We start from the raw sequence: 21,731 nt of genomic DNA, 5'->3' as shown, positions 1-21,731 counted from the left end.
AAAGGAAATTGAAATGAGCGACGTTAGTTAGTTGCCGATGAAGCTAATTACCGTACTTCCAATAGCTCTAGTAATCCAGTACATTATAGCTGCAAAAATCGTCTTTTTGTTAACGAAGGTAATAGATATCGGCTTATGTCATAGTACCAGTAAAAAGAGCCAATCAATTTCTCGGCTTATACTGAATTTTATCAACTCGTTATTAATATGCTTGAAATTCTTAACGTCTTCAGTGGCCCGCGCTATTTAGATTTCAATGCATAGTAGAACCGCGCACCTCCATGTATCTCGAGCATCTTGTTTTCAGCATAATTTCCTTCATTCATCATTTTGGGTTTCTTCAATGCCACGTGCTCACGTTTTTACAACAGATTTCATAGATGATCGGCAGAGCAATACCGATTGATACTAACCCTATGCAATCGAAAGCCTCGAAGTTGTGTTAAAAATGTCCTTGCTATCAGCTCACACGCGTATGGTCAATCTTCGGCCGATCTTTAGTCAAACTTACTTTGTAGACAGGATCGGCCTGTCCTTTTCTGACGGAAGTTTTTGACGAGGCTATCTCTTGTCCTGATGACGAAACTAGGCACACCTTGACGAATGTATCGGGTGATGAGCAACTTTTCACGTGAGGCACTCCCGGCAATACTCCCAGATGACTTCCGCCGATGACCTCGACACTCAGTCTACCCGTTGTACCATTGTATGCTAACCCAATGAGCAGCTCAGGCGAGGATGCTAATCCCACGTGCTGGGGTGAGTGTGGTGATCGCAGCGAATTTAGTGAACCCGTCGATGAATCTTGCGATTTAAGTGAACAATCAGAGATCTCCGATTCGCTTGAAGTGGTCCCGCCCCCGCTAGCGCTCTGCGATAGCTTCGACCCAAGGGCGACCTGTATAGGTTGCCGTAGTCTGGCGCAACCCAGGGAAATTATGGCTTCGCCTACTGGAAAAAAGAATGGAATTAGTGCAAGGGAAAGAATAAACGATGTGTGATTAATATGGGTCTAATGTGGAACGCGTTGCGATATGAACGAATATTAATTTCTCAAGGCACTTAAAGGAATGTGCCGCCAATAATTGACATGTCATTGTGTTTTTCCATGAACTTATGGGCGGCCAACGAAGCAGAACGAGATCGAACAAGCAGCTTTGTGTGTGCCCCATATCAGGAAAATATAATTGATTATAAAGGTTTTCGCTCGCAATTCGGATCGAACAATATTCTATGTCAGTATGTACGTATGTATAATGAATAGATTACGTACTAATAAGCCGTTGTCGTCTTGTCAGACGTTCGTGTGCGGAGTGAATTCTGAAGCGCAGCTGCATCCCTGATATGGATTCCGAGGAAATGCGCGAAAACACCAAATCCTCATTGAATGTACAGTTACCTGCAATGCATTACATATATATACACATAGAGTTAGTTCCAAAGTTATTCGGATGCTACTTAAATTACTCAAAACTTTACATTTCCCTAATTGCATACTTTAGTCTGTGCTACTTAAACCTATTTATATGCCATCTTGACCAGTAAAAAAAGCAGCATCTAGCTAAATAAATAAAGGTCTACTGTCTGCTCGCCACTGTCTTACTTAAACGAACGCTAACGAATCGCTTTATAGCTTTTAGCTATATTCTTAGAGATCCGCATTGGCAGCTCAACTTATCAGTTCTGTCTGACGATATCGCAAAATGTCTGTTGCATGCATCCATGTATTTCAGCTATCCTCTTCTGATCGTTTTTTTCCGAGCCATGAACGAATTGCTCGTTCGTGCACTTACCCTGTTGGTCAGCCTGTCTCGCCTTCGACGCTCGACTTTGCTTTAGGCGTCCGGCCTGACGCGCGGTTAGCGCTGTCACCTTGAGTCGGTACGTTCCGGTTTTTGCTGTCGTTTTGGTCGCTAGCACCTTTGGCGACGCTTTCAGCGGGATACGTTGCACCTGTATGATACTGACCACGAGCCGGCGAGCCAAGGTGTCATGACTGATGCTCACCTCTAAAACTCCACCCGATGCATCGGCGATATTGAACGACTGTAATTAATATTTTCCACATATGTGTTAGAGATGGACTACGCTTTATTTGGTTCGTCAGTTAACAGCAGACTGATTTATCCCACGTGGTCAAACGCTAAGTAACAGCAGCTAGGAAGTTTGATTAGCCAAACAAACACGGTGAACTTGATGCGTTGCAACGTCAACTTGTTTTCCGTATTGCGTGATTGTTGTCTAAATTAGCATTAGTTTGCACTTTTTTTTTACCTGATTAGTAGTAACAACGGTGATTTTCTGATTATCAACGATCTCATTGGACACGGCCGTTGTCGAGATCGCGGACGTGCAGTTTGTCAACGGTTGCTGGTAACAGGATTGGAGGCTCTGATAACTGAGATTGGCCATCCGTTGATGGGCGCCAAGCAGTTCGGCGGCAAACGGATTGCTTTCATTAACTGAGGTGACGGATCCTGAGCGTTCGTTGAGGTTAGGCCGATCCTGTATCCGATCAGGGCCGGCGCTTCGGAATTGCTGCTGTTCGACATTGATGTTGAGGTTGTCATTGTTGATGAGGTGCTCATCCGAATCAGAACTGGCACTGATATCTTCATAATAGAACGTATCGTCTACAAGTAAATCAGAAAGGACAAATCAATTCGTACTGTGATCATAATAGTAACAGATTAGGGTCGGGAACGATGAGCAGCTGCAAGAGATAGACTCTAGTGTTTAAACGAGTTGCTTGTGCTATTTCCGCGGTATAGGTACAGTCATCAGTAGGACACTGCATATATTACAGCTCCGTAGATTTTATAAGGCAGCTAGTTAGAGTGTTAGAGGTTGGCCGACTTGTCCATAGATACGTGATTTGGAAATTTGCCACAAAGACCTATCTGTCATACTCTGATCTTTTGAATAATTTGTTGCTCTTGTAATCCTGGTTAAAGTACGAGTCAATAGCGCTGTGTTATAAAATAATGTCTATCAAGATCATGACGATTAAAACGAAGGCTTTTTATTTCAAAACGCGTCAAACACAAGGGTGTGTATACATTGGGCCTTTATAATGAATAAAGAAATATAAGGATACAGCGACACGTATATATGTTTGTATGTCGCGAAGTGTTTGGGTAAAAAGTTTGGCCATTATAACCACCTGGTCGGCAACAACAGTTCAAAAAGGTAACGAAAAAAATAAAAATTATTTGGTCTGTCAAAACACAGTATGTATTTTTCGCTCTTTTTTTTTCGTTACTTTTCCACGTTTGTTTACTTCCATGTAGCACTTACTTTCTTCTTAATAAGTCCGTTATAATTTCGCTGCATGCTAAACAGAAGATGTATTTGCAACACTGACTTCATATGCCTTTTATAGTACCAAAAAGCCGGCGAAACATCTTGGCAAGCAGGAACTCCACAAGTGAAGGGATTGCTAGATGGTGGCCTGCTAAAATCAAAGATCGGATCGTGGATGTAATCGATGCCCCTGGCTTCGGTCAGCCATCCGAGTTCAATAAAAATCTCGTAAGCAACCCCTCTGATTGAGCAATCTCCAGTCGTTTCCATAATGATTAGGAAATTTCACCTTTATAAGCGTAGTTCAAAATACGGTTTGGATTCTAGCTCAAGGTCGAAATAAGTATAGGAGTTCGTGTACTCCATAAATAAACAAAATGAAGGGCTTAAAAGTACGCGGCTTCGTATTGTTTCTTACTATCTTCCCTAGTACCAAGCAACATGCAGCCAAAATTACGGATACCTGTTCATATTCGTTCTGGTAACTCTAACAGCTGGTAACTTGAATAAAGTAGAGTAAAAAAAAAGAGTATGAATAGTTACGGGAGATAAGCCTAAGCTTAGAGATAAATCAGGTTTGCAATTGGGGGTTCAAGTTCCAAACCGGGCGTGCTATAAATAATTTCCCGCATAGGTGTGCCCATATTGGAGTATTGGGTTTGAATTAATAGCGTTTTTTACTCTTGATATACAAAATATTGTCGACATTCACTATCTAAATACGCATAAGACTCTTACTATTAATTAGTCTACTGAGTAATTCAATATACATACGTCGTAATGTTAGTATCTTGTAGAAAAGTAAATGTTTCCAATTACAGTCATCATGGACACATATTCTGAAGCTGAACTCCATCCCGTCCCAGTGCCGTATGACACATTGAAGCGTTAGCTATAATACAACAATGGGACATCGATCGCTGTAGTAACAATAGAGAATTATCTCTGCTATACATAAACACATACTGAATCCGTCAAGGTATGTTCTTACTGCACGCAGAAATTCATTTCCGTACATCTACATGGCCCAAGCTCGTGAAAAACGGCCCGACGTTCAAAGATTTAACCTTGGAGTTTCATCGCTTTGTGTGCATGACCCGAATAATCGTATAGTCTTCACAGTATTCTGAATGGTTATGGACGATGGAGAAAAGAGCATGAATTATGTCAAGGTTACGCAATTGGGTCCTGTCGCAGGGCGCGCGCTCGGTCTGAACAGACGAGGTCAACCTTGTATATAAAATTAGAGTCTGTTTTGGGTTTACTCCTGGATACGGCGCGGAAGTGTATTCCTGCAGATACTACGACATTTTCAAAAAGCCATCCTTGCAGCTAATCAAACAAGGGAATAACTGGCTTGTCAAACGCCAGAAGAAACATGCTATATATCATCATATTATATATACGCGTAACATCAAATTACGTTGCATCAACACTCATGTTGATATCATTCGATGTTGGCTACGATTGGGTTGTCGTATGTAGAAGAGTCTCTGTTCGTCGGCATTGACCTTTTAAAACGAGGTGATTGGGTTCAGTAAGCTTTCGATAAAGTCAGAATAGGCAAAGGCACGGAATTGTAGCTGACTGTAATGAACTAGATAATCTATGGGAATGGCCACAGTATAGAGCAACAATGGCGGAAGCAGCAAAACTGGCTTAAATAAAACATATACTCGAGGTAATTTCAGCATTTCAATAATTCCACCAATGGAAACGCTCTTTCGTATCCCGTTTACGATATAGAAAGTTGTGTCTGTCTTCTTATTTTTAGTACAATAATAATCATAAGGAGGGGAAGGGAATAAGGAGGAGGGGAAGCGGAAGTCAACGGCAAACGACAAACTGTTGTCTAGCTCCGCTGAATTGACCATTGTCCAAACAGTATTATCTCTGTGTTCTATTGAGATTCAATCGTCTACAATTGTAAATAAATAGAGTTCTTATTAAACCTCAACGCGGACATTATCAAAGAGCATTGCTGTCATGGTAAAAAAAAAAGGTTCTACCTTTCTGGGTGCTTCCTTTTAGCTAGTAGCGATTGAACAATCTATCGTGATGCGCTATCCCGGAAGCTGCCAAATCGATTCAGGCAACAATATTAGACGCACTTAACGAACCGTACGCTCGTAGCTCAATGAATAAGAGCGTTTTAGCTTTATCAAATCGCAAAACTTTTTGAACACGGTCCTGTTGTCTTTCAAGCGCGTTCATTTCGCTCAAGTGTCAACAAGTTTTTGCTGCATGTAATCCAGCACACTTGGTTTTTATTAAATCCTAAAAAATCATTTCACAGGAACATATCCAAGCGCTTAGAGAATAGATCTCGCGTGCATTTGACAACAAGACTGTCCTACACCAAGAAACTGAACCAAACGCTAATACCCTGTTGTATTTGGAAAACAATTTAGCCCTGCATTATCTGTGTTACGGTTGTACCTATTTATTGTTAGCGTCCACTATGTAGCAAGAATTAGAAATTAATGAAGCATCATTTCTAACCAGCTGACCGACTTGCTCAGTGATTGCTTTGTTGCTCAATGACTCACCGAGAGTGTTGCTGGAGTAGTCGGAGTACTTGCGTTTGTCCGGTCCCGCGGTTAAAAGTCCATGAAAACACAGTCGCCGATTGAGATAGAGGTAATAGAGCACAACTAGTGAGGCCAGGAGCATCGCGCAGCCGGCCAACGTCGCCCCAAGGGCGTGAGGCAGTGGAAGCCACAGGGCAAGCGCAGGCGCCGATGTGGGTGCCGATGTGGGTCCAGAGATCGCAGCGGCTGAAGCCGCTGCCACTGCTGCAGAAGGTGCTATCAATGCCGCAGTTGTTGTTTGCTTGTGTTGAAGAGCTCCAGGCGCGGCGATAGGTCGCGATAATGCTGCGTGGCCTGACAGCGGCAACAGTGGCGACAATGGCGATAGGACAGGCAGAGAACTACTCGTCGTTAAAGTCGTGTCCGAGCTGTACAAAACTGCCGAAACACTGTTTTGCAAATTGCTGCTAATACTACCACTTCTACTACTACGGCCGCTGCTGTCGGAGGATGAGGAAGACACGAGGAGATGTGCAGTTTCAGCGTGTTCGCTTCTGACCGACTTCACCGTTCGCGCCTGCACTTCATTTTGCCTAATGGCTGCACGCTGAAAGTCCGACTTCAACTGACGTCCTAGTGCAGCTACTGCAGGCGCAGCAGCAGCAAAGGGAACGGCCTGCTGCGAAACCGCAGCCAGTAACAGAGTCTGCCTTTGCTGCTCATTGAGATACTGCTGCTGCTGCTGCTCCTTTTGGTGGTGGAATTGGTTTTGGAGATAGTGGCTGTCCTGTGTTGTCCGTGCAGCTCCTGCCAGCGGTTGGGGTCCCGGGCTAGCGGCCATCGCTCCTAGCGACAGCGCTGCGTCCCTATGATCACTTTGAAGTCTTCGTCGCTTCGTAAGGCCGACGCGACCAGCCATGAATTGTGTGCGTAGGCTGCAGGCCCGCGGCCTGACTCCGTTGCGCCCAACGCACGCCTCACAGGGCGTTCGGCAGCGGCTCACGTAGCAAAGAATGCATCTCTCGCTTGGTCGAATCCCGTGCACCACTGCGCCATCACGGAGTACAGACGATGACAACAACAACAACCTTAACGCGGGCAGCGGCTGCAGCGGCGACAGGAGCTACGATGGGGATCCAAGCAGAGGGCTGTTAGGGGACGGCTGCCTTTAGGCCCCGTTGGCTATTACGGCGGCGAAGTCGTCTGCCTAAATCGGTGCCAGTGCAAGCCTCATGGCCAAGGCGGCGGCCGCGGCGAAGGTAGCAGGGGTTTGCAGAAGGGCGAGAGGTTCTCTCTACATGTTTTAAAGAGAGAGGGTGTGCCTTTAGGGGAGGACCAATGGACGCAGGCGGTAAAGAAGGTCTGCGTCAGTGTGCGCGTATGTATGCAACTACGGTGATGATGGGTTGTCAGCAATGCGCGGTCCAGATAGGTGGAAGTACTCAGTATCCGATGTCTGCTTTCGTCTTAATATCCAAGACCACACCGTCTTTTCCTACGGTAACCTGCCATCCTTTCCAATTTTGATTTTAGAATCCAGATTCATTGCTGGCTACAGCGGTAGTAGCAACCCTGAAAGGAGATTTGTACTGGCTGTATGGCCAAATTGGTGGCAGCGGTGAAAATGGTCTCGGTAAAAAGACGTTAGTAGCCGTTAAAGGCGGCCGAGACAACGCTTATGGCGAAACCTCAAATCTTGAGCCTTTTGTTTAACATCAAACTTTAAAAACGGAACTATGCGTACCGTTTTCTATTTTCTGTTCCCTGCCTTTCTCTTGTTGACGCCGTCAAATCTTCAGACGTATACCCCAGATAGTTCAACGCAAAGGACGAGGAAAGATCCGCTTTTGAGAATACCAGGAATTGTTTGGGCTATTTATTGTTTACTGCCGGTCTGATGTCACAAGTGCCTAACGCCTATTGCTTTTGAGGTAAAAGAACAGGGTCGGAAGGGAGGAGATTGTTGTTGGTTGTAGTTGGCAGAACTCATGGCCTTGAGATTTACCTCCCTGAAATGAAGCCAGCTTGTGATTCTGCAGTCCAGTGCTTCGAAACAGAAGGATATTAAAAGGTGGCGAGATTGAAAGAAGAAGATATAGAAAGAGATTGTACATACTTTTAAAATCTAAAGGTACTAGCTTAGCAAGGTCAAAAGATTAGCTCAGCTGTTTCTCTAGTGTAGATAATACGAGTAATGAAAAGGCAGCCAGCTGAACTTGGTCGGTGAGAATAGAGCAATGCATGTTTGCTTATTGAATGGACCTATGTTTTGAGCTTCAGAAAGGAATTTCTATAATCAGTTCGAGATCTCGAAAAGAGGCTGGAAGTCGGACATGCGTGCATTGAGATTGTCAACAAACATCTTCCGCTCGCTTTAAATAAAGATAGAATAATGTTGTACTTCATGAGATGCCTTCCGCCATACGGCCCATTACAATGTGTACCTATACTTGCCAAAGAGCTGATTAGGTTCAACTTAGCGGCGTTTGCTGAATACCTGATCCGCTATCCGCAATGATATTTTTGCACCATCCGAAGCCATATAGAACAATGCAGCAAAAGCGGGACTCCGTCTACTTAAGCTTGTTCCGGTATGCTGATTGGCTAAATGAGGATATACATATATTATAGGCTGTCGTACATTACGTTCAAAGAAACACCTTTAAACGCCGATAGCGGCAGCGCAAGTTACAAAGGACCTTCTGAAGACGATTTTATTTAAAGCGCATCAACACAGGTTTCAGGCCAAAGTAACCAAATTCTATGCATGTCCTTCCGACCAATGTCCAACCAATTTCCTTTAAGCCACGTGCGCTATCGAATGGCCTTAAGTTCAAGCAGGTCAGAGCAGATCCGCTAGCGAACAACTGACGCAGAGGGAACGACGAAAACGTAATAGGGTGTGCAGTTCGTGTTTTTCGTTATTTATGGGATTGTCTTTGGCTTTGCTCAAGCAAAGAAGTCAGAATTGCACCTCTTTACTTAAATTTTTATTTAAATTTAAATGCCTTCGGTAAATTTCGTTCCTATCGCGTGTCTGTCTTTGATATATCAGGTTGAAAGGGAAGTAATGGCAGTGTTTGTTAATATATATATATTTTTTCCTCATTTTTTTGTGTTGGCGGACCAGTGGTGTTATATCTTGTTGAAAAGGTCTGTTCTTGCTTTGCATTTCTGTTGTTATGAAGGTAGCAAAATCAAAATATTGAGCTTGAACTCGAATGACCGATATGGCGGGTAACTAAAACGAAATGCTCGATACCTTTGAGTAGTTTTCATTGAAATTATAAGACTGCTGACAAAAAAGCACGATAGGTGTGGCATATTCAACAAGGCTCTCATAACGTAAACTGATACCTGTATTGCTCCCGCAGATTTTTGACGTAGACGAAAGTTGCTGCCGAAAATTAACTTTGTCTTTTGCCCCTGTGATGATGCAGTAACGTGTACTCGCTTATTAAACTCAGACACACATGAGGTGGTTGAGATTCGCGAAAGGGCGTGGAAACTTTATTTTATGTTGGGCGTCGGTCGTTTGAAGTGACGCTCGAGGACTGGGTCGAACAACTCGAAATGTTTTTCTCCGGTGATTGCAAACACTGCATCTTTACAATCCGAAGCCAAAATAATCTCCAGAAAGCTATACACATATCCCTGTAAAGCAAAGCGGAGATACGTTCGAAACAATATATCGCAGTGAGCGAAAAGTTAGCAAAAACAAACGTCCTTACTGACTTGATGATTTAATCGATCTATATATACATATATATCTACTGCAGCCTTAATTGGGCCAATACTGTTAAGGGATAACTTTATGAAGAAAACCCACAGTAGAGTGACTGCTTTATACTAGCACGTGCATTTCAATATGTTCGATCATCTTGACCTATTCCATTATTGAATGCTATTTCATACGATGTAGTATGTAAATTAAAGATAAGCGATAACACCTTCGTGGGCCAACACAGCCAAACAGAAGCTGCATCATTTTTCAAAATGGTCGTTTTTTCACTTCTGACTAAATCGATAACGTTACGCCGTGCGGACTAAAACGATCGATTAATTTGAAAACTATACGCGAATTGTCAAAAATCAAACGACGGACGTCACAACGAAATCTAGAGCGATCAAATTAATATGAATGAATTTACAGGTTGCTTCTCTACTATAGCTGGGCGTACGATTGTGTTCATTACTAGGCTTTTTTAATCGGCCATACAAAGCCCAATAGTGAAATCGCTGACTCGACCAGATGTCGTTAAAGGCCTGTTATGGCCAAGAGACGTTCAAGTACGGCTCAGAAGTGCATTAGTTGCCAATAGAAAAGTAGATTGACGACTCTATGTTTTGGCTAAGTCAAAGATACTTTTCTGCCAATTCGACTAAATCGAACTAAAATAAATAGCGTTGTCAACGACGTTCGGCCAGCTTCACCCTGTATTTTGATACCCCTAGTACTACATAAATAAAGCGTCTAAACAAATTTAGAATGATTTAAGCTTACAGCTTTTCCACTTACGACTAGCTACCGTATCAACGATGAACTTGTTCGCTGCCGCAGTTATATTATCATTGCCTACATCAATGGCTACCGCACGAAGGCAAATCGGAACGATATACGCATCCTTTTTAAACTAGGAGAGAAATTCTGCCCTGCTTTTATTAAGACAGCAGAGTTTAATATATCCAATGAATTCTATTGTCGACTCAAGATAGCTTACCATAGCAGCATGGTCATATTTTCTGTGTCATTCCGAAATCGAGAAGCTTCTGTGTGAACCATTCGTTTGTCGTATCAACGAACCTTTAATCCAACCTAGGCAAAGCTCAAAGTACAAAGACAACTGGCCACGGAGCTCTGGTCCTAGTTCGCCTATAATCGGGACTAGAGGTCTATATCAGGTAGATATATGTTCTGCGTGAGTTTCAGATGTGTAGCACATTTGGTATCGAGGAGTGGGAATCACCGGACGATGAGGAAGTTCCAACTGATGCATCCAATATAGTTCATATAGGATGATAAAAACCTGCTCACATCAGTGTCGAAACATAACGCAACCTACATGTGCACATTGCAATTCTAGATGCGTCTGCTCGTTGGTAACAAGACTGAGCTTGCTCCGTGCTGTCAAGTATATAGCGCCGTTGAAAAAATAACTTTGACTAATATATTTGCCTTTTAAGAAACTTTTTTTTTCGATGAAAAACATTCAAGTTGAAACAAATTCGAGTCGCCTCCCGTCATGTCCAGCGGTCATTGCATTTTAGATCTTCTTTATTTTGACCATTTGTCATCTCAGCAGCAACATTGATAGTAGTTCTCCAAGCTAGGCCGTCTTGCCTATAGTAATTATACTTTTTATTTACGCAAGTTGTACAGGGATGCCTAGTCTACCTCCTAATAGTCATATGGTCCAACCGAAACATAGTGCAAGTCGCCTGAACAATCGGCTTGAACTGATTTTTAAGGAAAATTTCATGAAAGAAAGCACACTGAGACACAATGAGAAGTTAAAAAAAAAAGAGATTTAATTATTCAACCGAGCAAGAAGCGGGGGGTACAAGACGTTCTCGGAGCCGCCTGTTGTAGGACAGTCCTATCGGAGGACTGACTAAGCAAAATTTTATATATAATTCAATAACAAAAGGGATTACGTATTATGAACATTTATATAGTATATCGTACTAGCCTACGATGAAAAAAGATGCAGCCCTTGACGTCCACAGCTCAGTGAACAGCTGACATTTCACCATTACCTTGTGGTACGTCTGTTTTTATATGCTATCACAATAAATCGCATCGATTAAAGGCCTCCTTCGGCGCGTTCTCAGTTTAGGTCCATCATTGCCAATTTGGATGATCGTAACTCCAATAGTTTATTTTATCACAATAGAGGTCAATGTCTTCCAACGGGCTACCGTCGCAGATCTCGGCTCCGCGGCCGCCGCTGCTGCTGCTGCTCTCATCAGCTGATCTCTTCAGACATAAGAACGGTTTCGGCGTTCATGGTAGCAGCGTAAACACTAGCCGACTGTAGATCGCGAGCGACAACCTACAGAGGCCAAGGCGACTAGAGAAAACTGCTTTCGGCTGCTTGAGGCGCAAGGCGACGTGCCCTAAGTTCCTCTCTAAAAGGGCTTTCCAGGTCACCAGTTAGGCCATAACTGGCCGATCAGATCACGTGTGTTGGTATAGGCTGAGAGTCAAGAGCAGTGCGCCTTCGGAAGCCCGACTGACCTTGTATGATGTGATTCGAGTTGTATTTGGTGCTACTTGTGATCTAGAAAAAGGTTTGCATTTGTCGTGTCTGCGTATGACGTAAGTATTCGTTGATAACAATATGATTTACTTAACAGTTCTAAAAAAAAAAGACACAATGAGATAACTACGCGGGTAGTGTTCGATCGATGATTCTGGTAGTGGACCCACTCTCCGTGTACTGCCTCTACTGTGCGCACATCAGCTTTTATCTGGCTAGGAACGTAAACTTGAATTGATGCAATGAGAACCATCATTTTCTTACATTTGCGTGTCTTGTAAATCGTACTGCGTGTAAATATATACTGATTGAGCTTTTTTGCTCATGATCTCGTATGTAGACTAGATCCAGGCCATGCCTACGTATGCGAATGTAACACGAAATGCAGGTGGAAATCGTGCACTGTCCCTGTCGATTCGAAGCATTGTGGATAACATTTCATGTCCAACTATTATAGCAGAGTCTGGCAAATAGAAAAAAATTCAAATCTTCACTATATGCTGTAATGACACATCTATTATGTACGCGTTTACACCGTTTCCATCACAAACCGGAACGGCGACGTTGCGTTTTTTTTTTTTTTTCGTTTTTCTTTCGTATTACAGTAATTTAATACGTACATGAAAACACGATACTTGTATTGCTGCTTTCAACTGTTGCAAAGTATCGACTCTTTCCAGGTCAGAATTAAAGGGAACACTATTTACGTTTTAAAGTAATTATTATTCAACCATTTCGGTCAATGACTTGTTGCCATTTTTCTGGACATTTCGTAATTTTACCACTGCACCACTTTTTCGATCTTTAGACAAAAAATCTCATTAAAATTGATTTTTGCATCCTTCTGTTGAAACTAAATTATCGTTATTGAAATAGCTTTCTTTTATGGGCCAAAATAGATGACTGTCTGATAGTGTAAAACCCAGCCTATACGGGGGATATATTGAAACTTACAATGAATGTAAGTTATCCAGGTGCCGGACAGCTAAAGATGGTCATGGTCAAAGACGTCAATCGTTTTGTCAGACGGAAGAACAGCAAACACTATAGGGTCATCTTTTTGGCGTCCGTTTTGACTTTGTCACGGGTATTCGAGTAGATTTCTGATTTTCTTTTATCTGCATATGATCGTATGTGATCGACTTTTTATCAGCCATGATACGTTACATTTTCGTAGAGTCTCGCAGATCGTGGCGATTCATGTGACGCCGAAACGGCGGATATTTTTTTTTGTAACGAATTTCCTTCAAACGGCCTAAACGTGTTCGGTGATGTTTCCTTAGCGATGCCATAGTTATTATCGTGCAAGTGTTGTTCAACTTCGGCAATGATTTCATCAACTTTTTCTGTAACTGATCAACTATAAGGAGCAAAGTTCACATCGAAATTTCCAAAAAAAAAGTTATAGAACCCTTTTTAAGGTGTTTTTTTTTTTTTCGGTAATCTATCTTGACCATAACAAGTATACACTTTCAATAAAACTGTGAGATATAGCAGATTTTTACAAACATGTCTTGTCACCTTTAAAGGCTGAATGAGCACATCTGCTACGGTAAGATTTTAGCATTTAAAAGGCACCATATTGACCTGAGGTACAAACCATCTAATTAAAAGAACAGTGAGTTTCATAATATATAGAAATATCGTAAACAAAAATATATTGAACACTGTGTAAAGAGCTTTACATGACTGATTGGCATGAGATGGTCAGTGTACTGGTATTTCACTGCACTGTATCATGGTGCGGTCGCCATGCTGGAAAAATAAAATTTTGAATTGATGGGCGCGCAGTTCATTAAAAATTAATTATTTATACGTTACAAATGAATTGGTTAATATGGTAGTAGAGAAGTAAATATCAGTTTTCGATATTGCCTGTTGTAAGTTTGTCAAGTAGTTGATACACACAAATATGCATAGTACAAATAATCGACTTAACGACAATATATATTATTATTTCAACTGTTTGAAATAGACGTTGCTTTTACCTTCATAATTCCATATAGCATTAATTAGCAGCTGGTCTCTGCGATAAAAGCACGGCGCTAAACTCGTTTAATAATTTTCTTACTAGAGTTTTATACGAAAATAACGCCCGTTACCAAATGAAATTAGTCCAAACGCTCTTGGTCTCTTACGAAGGACATCCTAGGCGCAGTGTGGAGTAGAATGAAGGTCGCATATACCCTGGCTCTTTGCTTCTCATTGAACTTCGTCCTGTGTTGACAATCGATGCCAGTTAATATCGTGTGGCTGTGACCGGTTCAATGCTCGCTTACAGCATAAGATACGATTAAATCAGGAAGTGGATGCAGAAAGTAGTGAAACAACAGTGCTAACTTGTGACTGGATGGAAAAGTGACTATACGTCTCATGTAAATCATACGCGACAGGATTATTTCTGTTTTCGAAATTATTCATATTACTGTTATTAGTATTGACGCCAAATTCGACGCGGATACTTCTCCGAAAACACGGCGAACGTTTCACTACGAGCAAGTAGCACCTCTGTTCCTCAACGAATCGAAATAAAGACGTTGAAATTTTCCCAAATAAATGCTGGCACGCCGCACGCTGCGATACAACTAGAGTACTTTAGAGTTATGGTATTTGCCAACGTAAAGCATTCTATTGGATAGAAAAGCGCGTTTATTTCCTTTGTACGTTTGATAGTGGTAATTGAAGTAGTGTTGGAGTATTCCGTTAGGGACAAGCGTTGTTTTTTGATGTTCGTTGATGGGATGACCCTGATCGGAGCTCGAACGTAGTTGGTGGCTTTGTAATATGAAAACTTGTATTGACATGCCAATGGCTTAAATTGAAAGCGATTACGATTCTCTTGTGGCGACTTAGGCAAACAAAATAACTATTCGTTTTGCAATTTTAGTTACTTATATATAATATAAACTACAATAATAATACTATATATTATTATGATCAATATTTATTTGTTCATTACAGAAACAATGTTGGCCACTGTGTCATTACGGGCAAGCCGCTCGCTGAACATCTCCCGGAGGCGGATTACCTCACTGACGAAAGACAATTCCCGGCGGAGCCAGAAAAAGCATCTTAGCTATGAAATCGTTATACCCGCCATGGTGAGCACAACTCCTCGATTTTGTTGTTTGATAAATTGCGATTCATTAGCTTATTCGGAGCTTAGCGAGTGGAAAAAAGCTCAAATAGCTTCGGGGAAGTTATGTGTCGGTATACGTAGGATATACTACTCCTCGTAATTACAGTACTTCGTCTTTCGTCTACGGAGGCGCTTGTCCCCTCTGTAGTCTTCAACTTCTTAATTACGATTACGACAGTTATAGCACCAGCAACAAACTGTTGCTTCGCTGAAGATCTCTGTGTAGTTTTCATCGATCTTCGATTGCTTCTACAGGTGCTTTTGTTTCAAAAAAAAAAAAAACGTTAATTTGATCCCTAAAGATTGATTTAAGTAGTATTTTTTGCCTCTGAACTCACTCTTCCCTGATGGTACTCGGCCTATTAATAGTTGTAGGCTAGTCAAAGGCTTGATATGAATAGCCGACGAATTCCGCCTGTTAACCATGCCTAGTTAAAAAGATGTTGAAAACGTTCAACCCGCTCCGGACAATCTATGGCATATTGCATGCGTAACAGTGACCACCTACAGCATATTGTTGTTTCGCGTTAACGCGGTTACATTGATTTTTCAAATTTGTTAAAAAGGTTTATTATGTTAAATTATTAGCTAGCGATCGAGTATTATCAGGTCTCAATCCGATCCAATAGTTTTACGTTAGCGGGCAACAGCGGGTGACGTAACGTCGCTGTAACGAGAAACAACGCCAGGAACCAGTAGCCTCTCTGTGGGGTCGGTAGGGGAGTACAAACACTCCAGGTAACATGCTTGTCTCAAAATGAGCACTTTACGACCTCAGGGACTTCAGGCCTTACGACCACGTAGGGGCAAGTTGACACGCCACCTTCTGTAGCGTGTCACTTCATGCCATAATGGGTGTGGTATGGGACGCGTCCCGAAACCGCTAGACAGGGGCAACATCGACGGCGTCGAATTTGACGCCGTTTGTATGACGATAGCTGCTTCGTTGATCTTCAGTAACTAACTCATTGGTCTCACCAACATAATTCTTCCATACAGGAAGACAATAAACGATACCGCATCAGACGTAGTCCAATCCGTAAGTTGATCAACAACAATAATCGAATATAGTATATATATAATACCTAGATATCTGATGATGTTATGGCTAGTATACAATTTCGACGGTTTTTAGTAGACGGGGGCTTCCAATCCCTCCGACGACACAAATGTTACACAATGTACTATGATATATATATATATATATATATACACACTAAACTCTTACGCGACAAAGTTTCTACAATGCAGCGGGTCAACTGAAATAGAGTAATTGAAAAAAATCAGACAAAAACAAACTGTAGGTGGAAGTACCGGAGTAGTGTAACAGTTGTAATGAATTCGAGTCGAAGGCGGGAAAGTCTAAGAGAGACCACACGACTGAGATGTTGATCGAAAATAGTCTGAAAGTATCGTACGAACAAGCGCACTCATCCGACTAATCATAGATAAAAGTATGAGCCTGTTGATGTACATAGCACTAGCCGCTTTTTTCTTAATGGTCCACCAAAAATCGCTAGAACCGTTTTGTAGAAAATCCTTTCGTTATACTTGTCATATTCTTCAGACGTTATGTCGATAAACTATAACCTTTTCCGTTACTCGCAAACAAATGATTACAATGAGAAGCTGGCTGAGCTAGGTGTTCGATATTAAATCTAAAAATTTTTGGCGGGTATTTTTAAAAATTAATTGATATTCATGTTACTTGTGCACTAACCTACAACTATATGCAGTATTTATTAATATTTTTTGTTAGGTAAATTATACATAGTACATAGAAAACGTGGCCATTATCATAAGTTATGACCCTTTAAAGTGCCAACACATTTTCAATGTAAAGGCATTGGCTAGCAACGCGTCACGTGAAATAGAATACAAAGTTTTTCACACTACTGACACCGGCAATAATATTACGTACACATAAGCAAACTGGTCAATGGACAACTATTATAAAAGATTTATTTTATTATATAATAAGGAGAGAAAAATAATACGGATACATGAGTATGTTATTGTTTTGTTGATGTCTGAACGTTTCGTGACGTGTGTTACAGGTAACGGCTGCCCAGTACGTGCCTAGTCATATTAGCCGACCTGACTATGCTCAGGTATAGCCGTTTGTCATAATCGTAGTATTATGAACGGTCACCAATTATCTAGCCAGAGCTGGTATTTTTTAAAAATGGTTGTATTTTACAAACTCCACATATTTTTTTTTAACCCATATTAACATCGGCTGTGTTGATTGCATATGTTGTAGGAAATAATATTTATAAGTTTGCTTACAGACTGTGTAGGACCGTAACCAATTATTTGAATAGCTTTACATCACTGTTTACTACAGATTTTGATAGCATAGCTATAATTAAGGAACATCTAAAATTTGTTCAATTCAGTACCTATTAGAGTTTACCATTTATGCCTTATAACAATTCAGTTTTTCAAATTTCAGACCGGAGTCGTCACGGAAGTTCCTCAGAAGCCTGATATCAAAAGCCGCGATCAGATTCTGCGACTAACGGAAGCCTGTCAGCTGGCAAGACAAGTTCTTGACCGAGTAGGAGCTCATGTACAAGTTAGTAACTGATGTAACCGACAAGTTCAAACCAAATATAAAATATGCAATCTATCTGCGTCCGATTTAGTCGGAACAAAAGGTGTAAAAACTATGTTATATGATAGCCTTCCGAACCTAGCAAATCCTAGAGACGTATCAAGACGCCTCGCTATGTTTTATAAACATTGCATCCACTGCTGGTAGGGTTCATAAGCACTTCAATATCAGAGTGTACTGTGTTCGATGCGTCTAATCTATTACATCCTACATGACTAACGTGATAAAGATATATAAACATATAGACAGCCCAGCAAATCTGTCGAAATCATCATTCACTCAAAATAAACGGTTATTGATGATCATAGATTTGATTTCGTAAAAGCTACCATCCGTGTTTACTTGCAATACTTTCTTTTATTTCTGTTTGTTTCTGGAGTTGCCCTTTACAGGAAGGCATAACAACCGATGAGTTGGATAAATTGGCCCATGCATTATGCATCGAAAGGGGGGCATATCCGTCGCCTCTCAACTACAAATGGTACCCGAAGTCGATCTGTACATCCGTCAACAATGTGGCTTGTCACGGAATACCTGACACTCGAAGATTGAAGGACGGAGACATCGTCAGCGTAGACATCAGTGTATGTAACGTAGAGTCTACCTCAACCATGATCACTCATTTTAATGATGATTTAATGAGGAAACAAGCAGCAGCAGCTGCCACTATGAACAGAAAAGGCACAGAAGGGTACACATTGAGCAAAGAAATGAGACTAGACTGATTGATCGATACGATTGCTTGGTCAAACCTAGGCAACGGGCTGAGAGAACAGTGACAACAACGAAAATTCATAACGAGCGGCGGCCAAAAAATGGTTCGATCGAGGTAGTGGCAACAGCGTGGTGATCAGGTTGCCTTCCTTGTACGCTGATGTATTTAGGTGTTCTTTAATGGTTACCATGGCGACTGCGCGGAGACATACCCTGTAGGTATGATTGATGAAAGAGGATGGAACGTCATTGAGACGGCGAAGTACTGCCTCGAGGCTGGTATCGCGGTATGCAGGTAAGTGTGTATAGCACACTTTAACTCTTTATTGGTGCTGTGACCCGCAGAGAGGATACAGAAACGTCACGTTCGAAATGGGTCTGGGTTCATCTGCCGTGTCTGGTTTCAGGTGACGAAGCCCATGATATTCGAACACGAACAAATTTTATCCGTACGCCCTTATTGAAAATATAGATAGCTATTTAAACGTAGCTATGGTCATTCCTCCCTTGTGGCTTGTGCGGTTAGACATTTTACGATAGATTTAGGATAGACTGACTAGTAAGATTATTTAGATCTCTTTATCGTACCTTACTAGCTACCTTGCCAACTCCCCGTTGTGGGAAACGGAAGGCTGAAATGAAAAAAAAAGCTGTCCTTGTATAGAAAACCTGTGACGTATTCTCTTGTTGTGATTGTAAGGGACGGCGCGAAACTGTCCGCTATTGGTGAGGCCATTGAGAAACGAGCCGCCGAGTCCAATTGCACGGTGGTACCTTACTTCTGTGGACATGGAATCGGCACCTACTTTCATGGACCACCGAATGTCCTCCACTTCGGTAAACAGATATTTAAGCAATTTTTAATAAATAATTGTATTTGCATTTCTAGCCCGTCCGTACAGATATTTAAGTATTCGATGAGAGTATAATCTCGATGATGATTCAAGCCTTTTATAACTACCACCTGTACTAGCTGTTTTGCTTGGGAAGTCTGGATCGTACGAGCTCGATTAATGTATACATATGCGAATTTTAGGTTTTCTTTTAAACGTTTTCAGCCATTCTTCCTGCGTAATAGCCTTTTTTGTATATAATCGAGGAGTTGCTCCTACTAAAAGATCTACCAGGGGTAAGTTCCCGCCTTTTCTAGGGCTCAAAACCGACATGGCAACCATACGCCGTGCTAATTTTAATCTCTGACGTTTTTTTTTAGCTTCGGATGAGAATTCGGAGGTTATGCGTGCCGGCATGGCATTTACAATTGGTGAGTTTTTTTTTTACGGTGATAATTGAATGATTTTGTGTACGGTGGCGGACTTTACGAGATCGCTGATTTTTGCTGCTTTTAGCCAGCATTGTTATATCATTCATACGGAAAAATCAGTTCATTAAATTAGTTAATTGTTGATTAAAAGTTGGTTTATGCTCTGATAACCAAATGGATAGTTAAGTTCCATGAGGTACGCAAGTTAATCATAAATGGATAGTTAAGTTCCATGAGGTACGCAAGTTAATCATTTCTAAGTTTTTAGGAATAAAATTACGAACAAAATTAGGAAAAAAACTGAAGGAACATGAGGCGTTCGGCGTCTACCTATTTGAATGATAGATGTCATCCTTCTAACGTTATGTACTGACTTGTCTGGCAAAGGTCTAATTAACGCAAAGTATCAATGTTTTCTTCTTCTTTTTTGAAGTATACCTATCAGCTACGTTTCTAGTTTTTACGTAAGAGAATTAAGCAAGACCAATGACTTGAAAAGTCGGTGACCGTCACCTGATTGCCTAAATCAATCCCGAAGTGAAGAGCAGAGTTGAAGCACTTTGTAAAAAGCATAATGTATTAGGCGATTTGGGCGTAATGAACAATCACACAACATTTTCGTACAAATAACAAGTGGTTAGCCATGCTGAAGAAGAGGACGGCCAAGTTCATGGAAACTAATGTTTTTTAAATCTGAGATAGCTACAATATATTGTTATTATCAATACGATGTAAAGGTTGGAACACACAGAATGATCTAAGAAATGTAATAGAAAGAAAATATTACATTCTTAGTAGGGGTAGCAAGCCACATACACGAAATTATTTCTCACCGTTAAATATTTTTTTATATTATACTCTTCTTATATATTCTCTCCTCTTATACTTCAGAACCGGTGATCTCAGAAGGTGGAAGTGAGATTGTTGTTCTTGAAGACGGCTGGACCGCAGTCAGTACGGATTATTCTCGAAGTGCCCAGTTTGAACATACTATAGTCATCACGCCCTCAAGCGCCGAGGTGCTCACCAGTTCTTCGACGGATTTCTGAAGTGGATTGAAACAGGCTGAAGTGAAACAAGTGATTGTTGTTTCTTAAATATGCTAATCGGCATTTTAAAGCATCTAAAAGGAAGCCATCTTAGTCATCCGTAGGGTTTATGAAGAATTACAAGAGCAACCTCATTACAAATGCTGGAGAAGGAGTCAACAGCGAATTTTCAATTTGGAAATGGCGAAGTATATGGTACTGAAATCTCTTTTGTCGCTTGTTTTTAAAAGAAGTCTATCCAATATTGCACTAACACGATTCTACAATAACAAACTAACGCTTTGAAGCACCTGTTACACACCTAACAGATTTAATGGACGCGAACCCTTTGTCCAGGCGCGATACAAGCTATCATTTACCGACTTCAAAAGAAGAGAAATCTATCAGTCAACAGGAGAGACCACACTGGCGCCTGTCACTAGCAGACGCATATCCGTGCCGCCTCTATGTAGCATCACCTGTTTAGGATGGCACATTTCAAACACAATACTCAAGTGGAAAGCATTCAAGGGACCGTTCTTTTTGCAAGAACGTTGCACCCCTATGAAACGAGTGAAACAACACCATGTCGGATCCTACCAGGAGTGCGGGGAGTACGGACCACTAAAGGAAGACAAAGACAGCTTTACATTATCTTGTCTGATACTGAACTGCTGTTGAGACGAACTGATCGACAATTTTCTTTTCGCAAAAAGAGCGAATTATGACAGATTATAGATGAGTCATTGGCCATAGATAATAGCAGGAACGTCGAATTTAGCTACAACATTGTGTTATGTTCCAGATATTTTTATCACTGTATTTAATACAAGCGAAATAAATAGCAAATATGATTCATACAGTCATTGGTAGAA

At 41.3% G+C, this 21,731-nt stretch overlaps 2 protein-coding genes across 9 annotated transcripts in view; one reads left to right on the top strand and one right to left on the bottom strand.

Moving 5' to 3' along the window:
• The window catches only part of Syt14 (Synaptotagmin 14), a 24,019-nt gene extending 9,434 nt beyond the window's left edge, over positions 1-14,585 (bottom strand). For 5 of the 8 annotated variants that reach the window (XR_015320777.1, XR_015320779.1, XR_002671305.2 and 2 more), the window contains exons 1-7: positions 11,592-14,583; positions 9,192-9,488; positions 5,853-7,843; positions 2,275-2,633; positions 1,794-2,046; positions 1,274-1,399; positions 512-951 (exon numbers count right to left, since the gene is read on the bottom strand). Coding sequence is in view for 4 of the 8 variants with exons in the window: in XM_022793706.2 (XP_022649441.1) it covers positions 512-951; positions 1,274-1,399; positions 1,794-2,046; positions 2,275-2,633; positions 5,853-6,753 (2,079 nt within the window). In the remaining 4 variants the exon portion in view is untranslated. Of the gene's footprint in view, positions 1-413; positions 952-1,273; positions 1,400-1,793; positions 2,047-2,274; positions 2,634-5,852; positions 7,844-9,191; positions 9,489-11,591 lie in introns of all 8 variants that reach the window. The other 3 variants (XM_022793708.2, XM_022793707.2, XM_086979788.1) reach the window with 3 other exon arrangements.
• LOC111245248 (methionine aminopeptidase 1D, mitochondrial) lies at positions 14,572-21,731 on the top strand. The gene is made up of 9 exons (XM_086979825.1): positions 14,572-14,589; positions 15,056-15,195; positions 17,291-17,344; positions 17,689-17,811; positions 18,243-18,434; positions 18,735-18,859; positions 19,265-19,401; positions 19,778-19,828; positions 20,720-21,731. The coding sequence occupies exons 2-9, from the start codon at positions 15,061-15,063 to the stop codon at positions 20,875-20,877; spliced, it is 975 nt and encodes a 324-aa protein (XP_086835951.1). The 5' UTR covers positions 14,572-14,589; positions 15,056-15,060; the 3' UTR covers positions 20,878-21,731.

Source organism: Varroa destructor, unplaced genomic scaffold (assembly GCF_002443255.2).
Source record: "Varroa destructor unplaced genomic scaffold, Vdes_3.0 BEIS01000002.1, whole genome shotgun sequence".
In the NCBI taxonomy this organism is placed as follows: domain Eukaryota; kingdom Metazoa; phylum Arthropoda; class Arachnida; order Mesostigmata; family Varroidae; genus Varroa; species Varroa destructor.
Note: the sequence above shows the minus strand (reverse complement) of the source record. Positions and strands in the feature narration are given on the sequence as shown.

Bases quoted from the DNA above. Each gene is read 5' to 3' on its own strand.
- LOC111245248 (XM_086979825.1), top strand. From the start codon at position 15,061: ATGTTGGCCACTGTGTCATTACGGGCAAGCCGCTCGCTGAACATCTCC. The intron at 17,812-18,242 runs GTTAGTAACTGA...TGCCCTTTACAG, and splicing joins GAGTAGGAGCTCATGTACAA to GAAGGCATAACAACCGATGA. The intron at 18,435-18,734 runs GTATGTAACGTA...TGATGTATTTAG, and splicing joins TCGTCAGCGTAGACATCAGT to GTGTTCTTTAATGGTTACCA.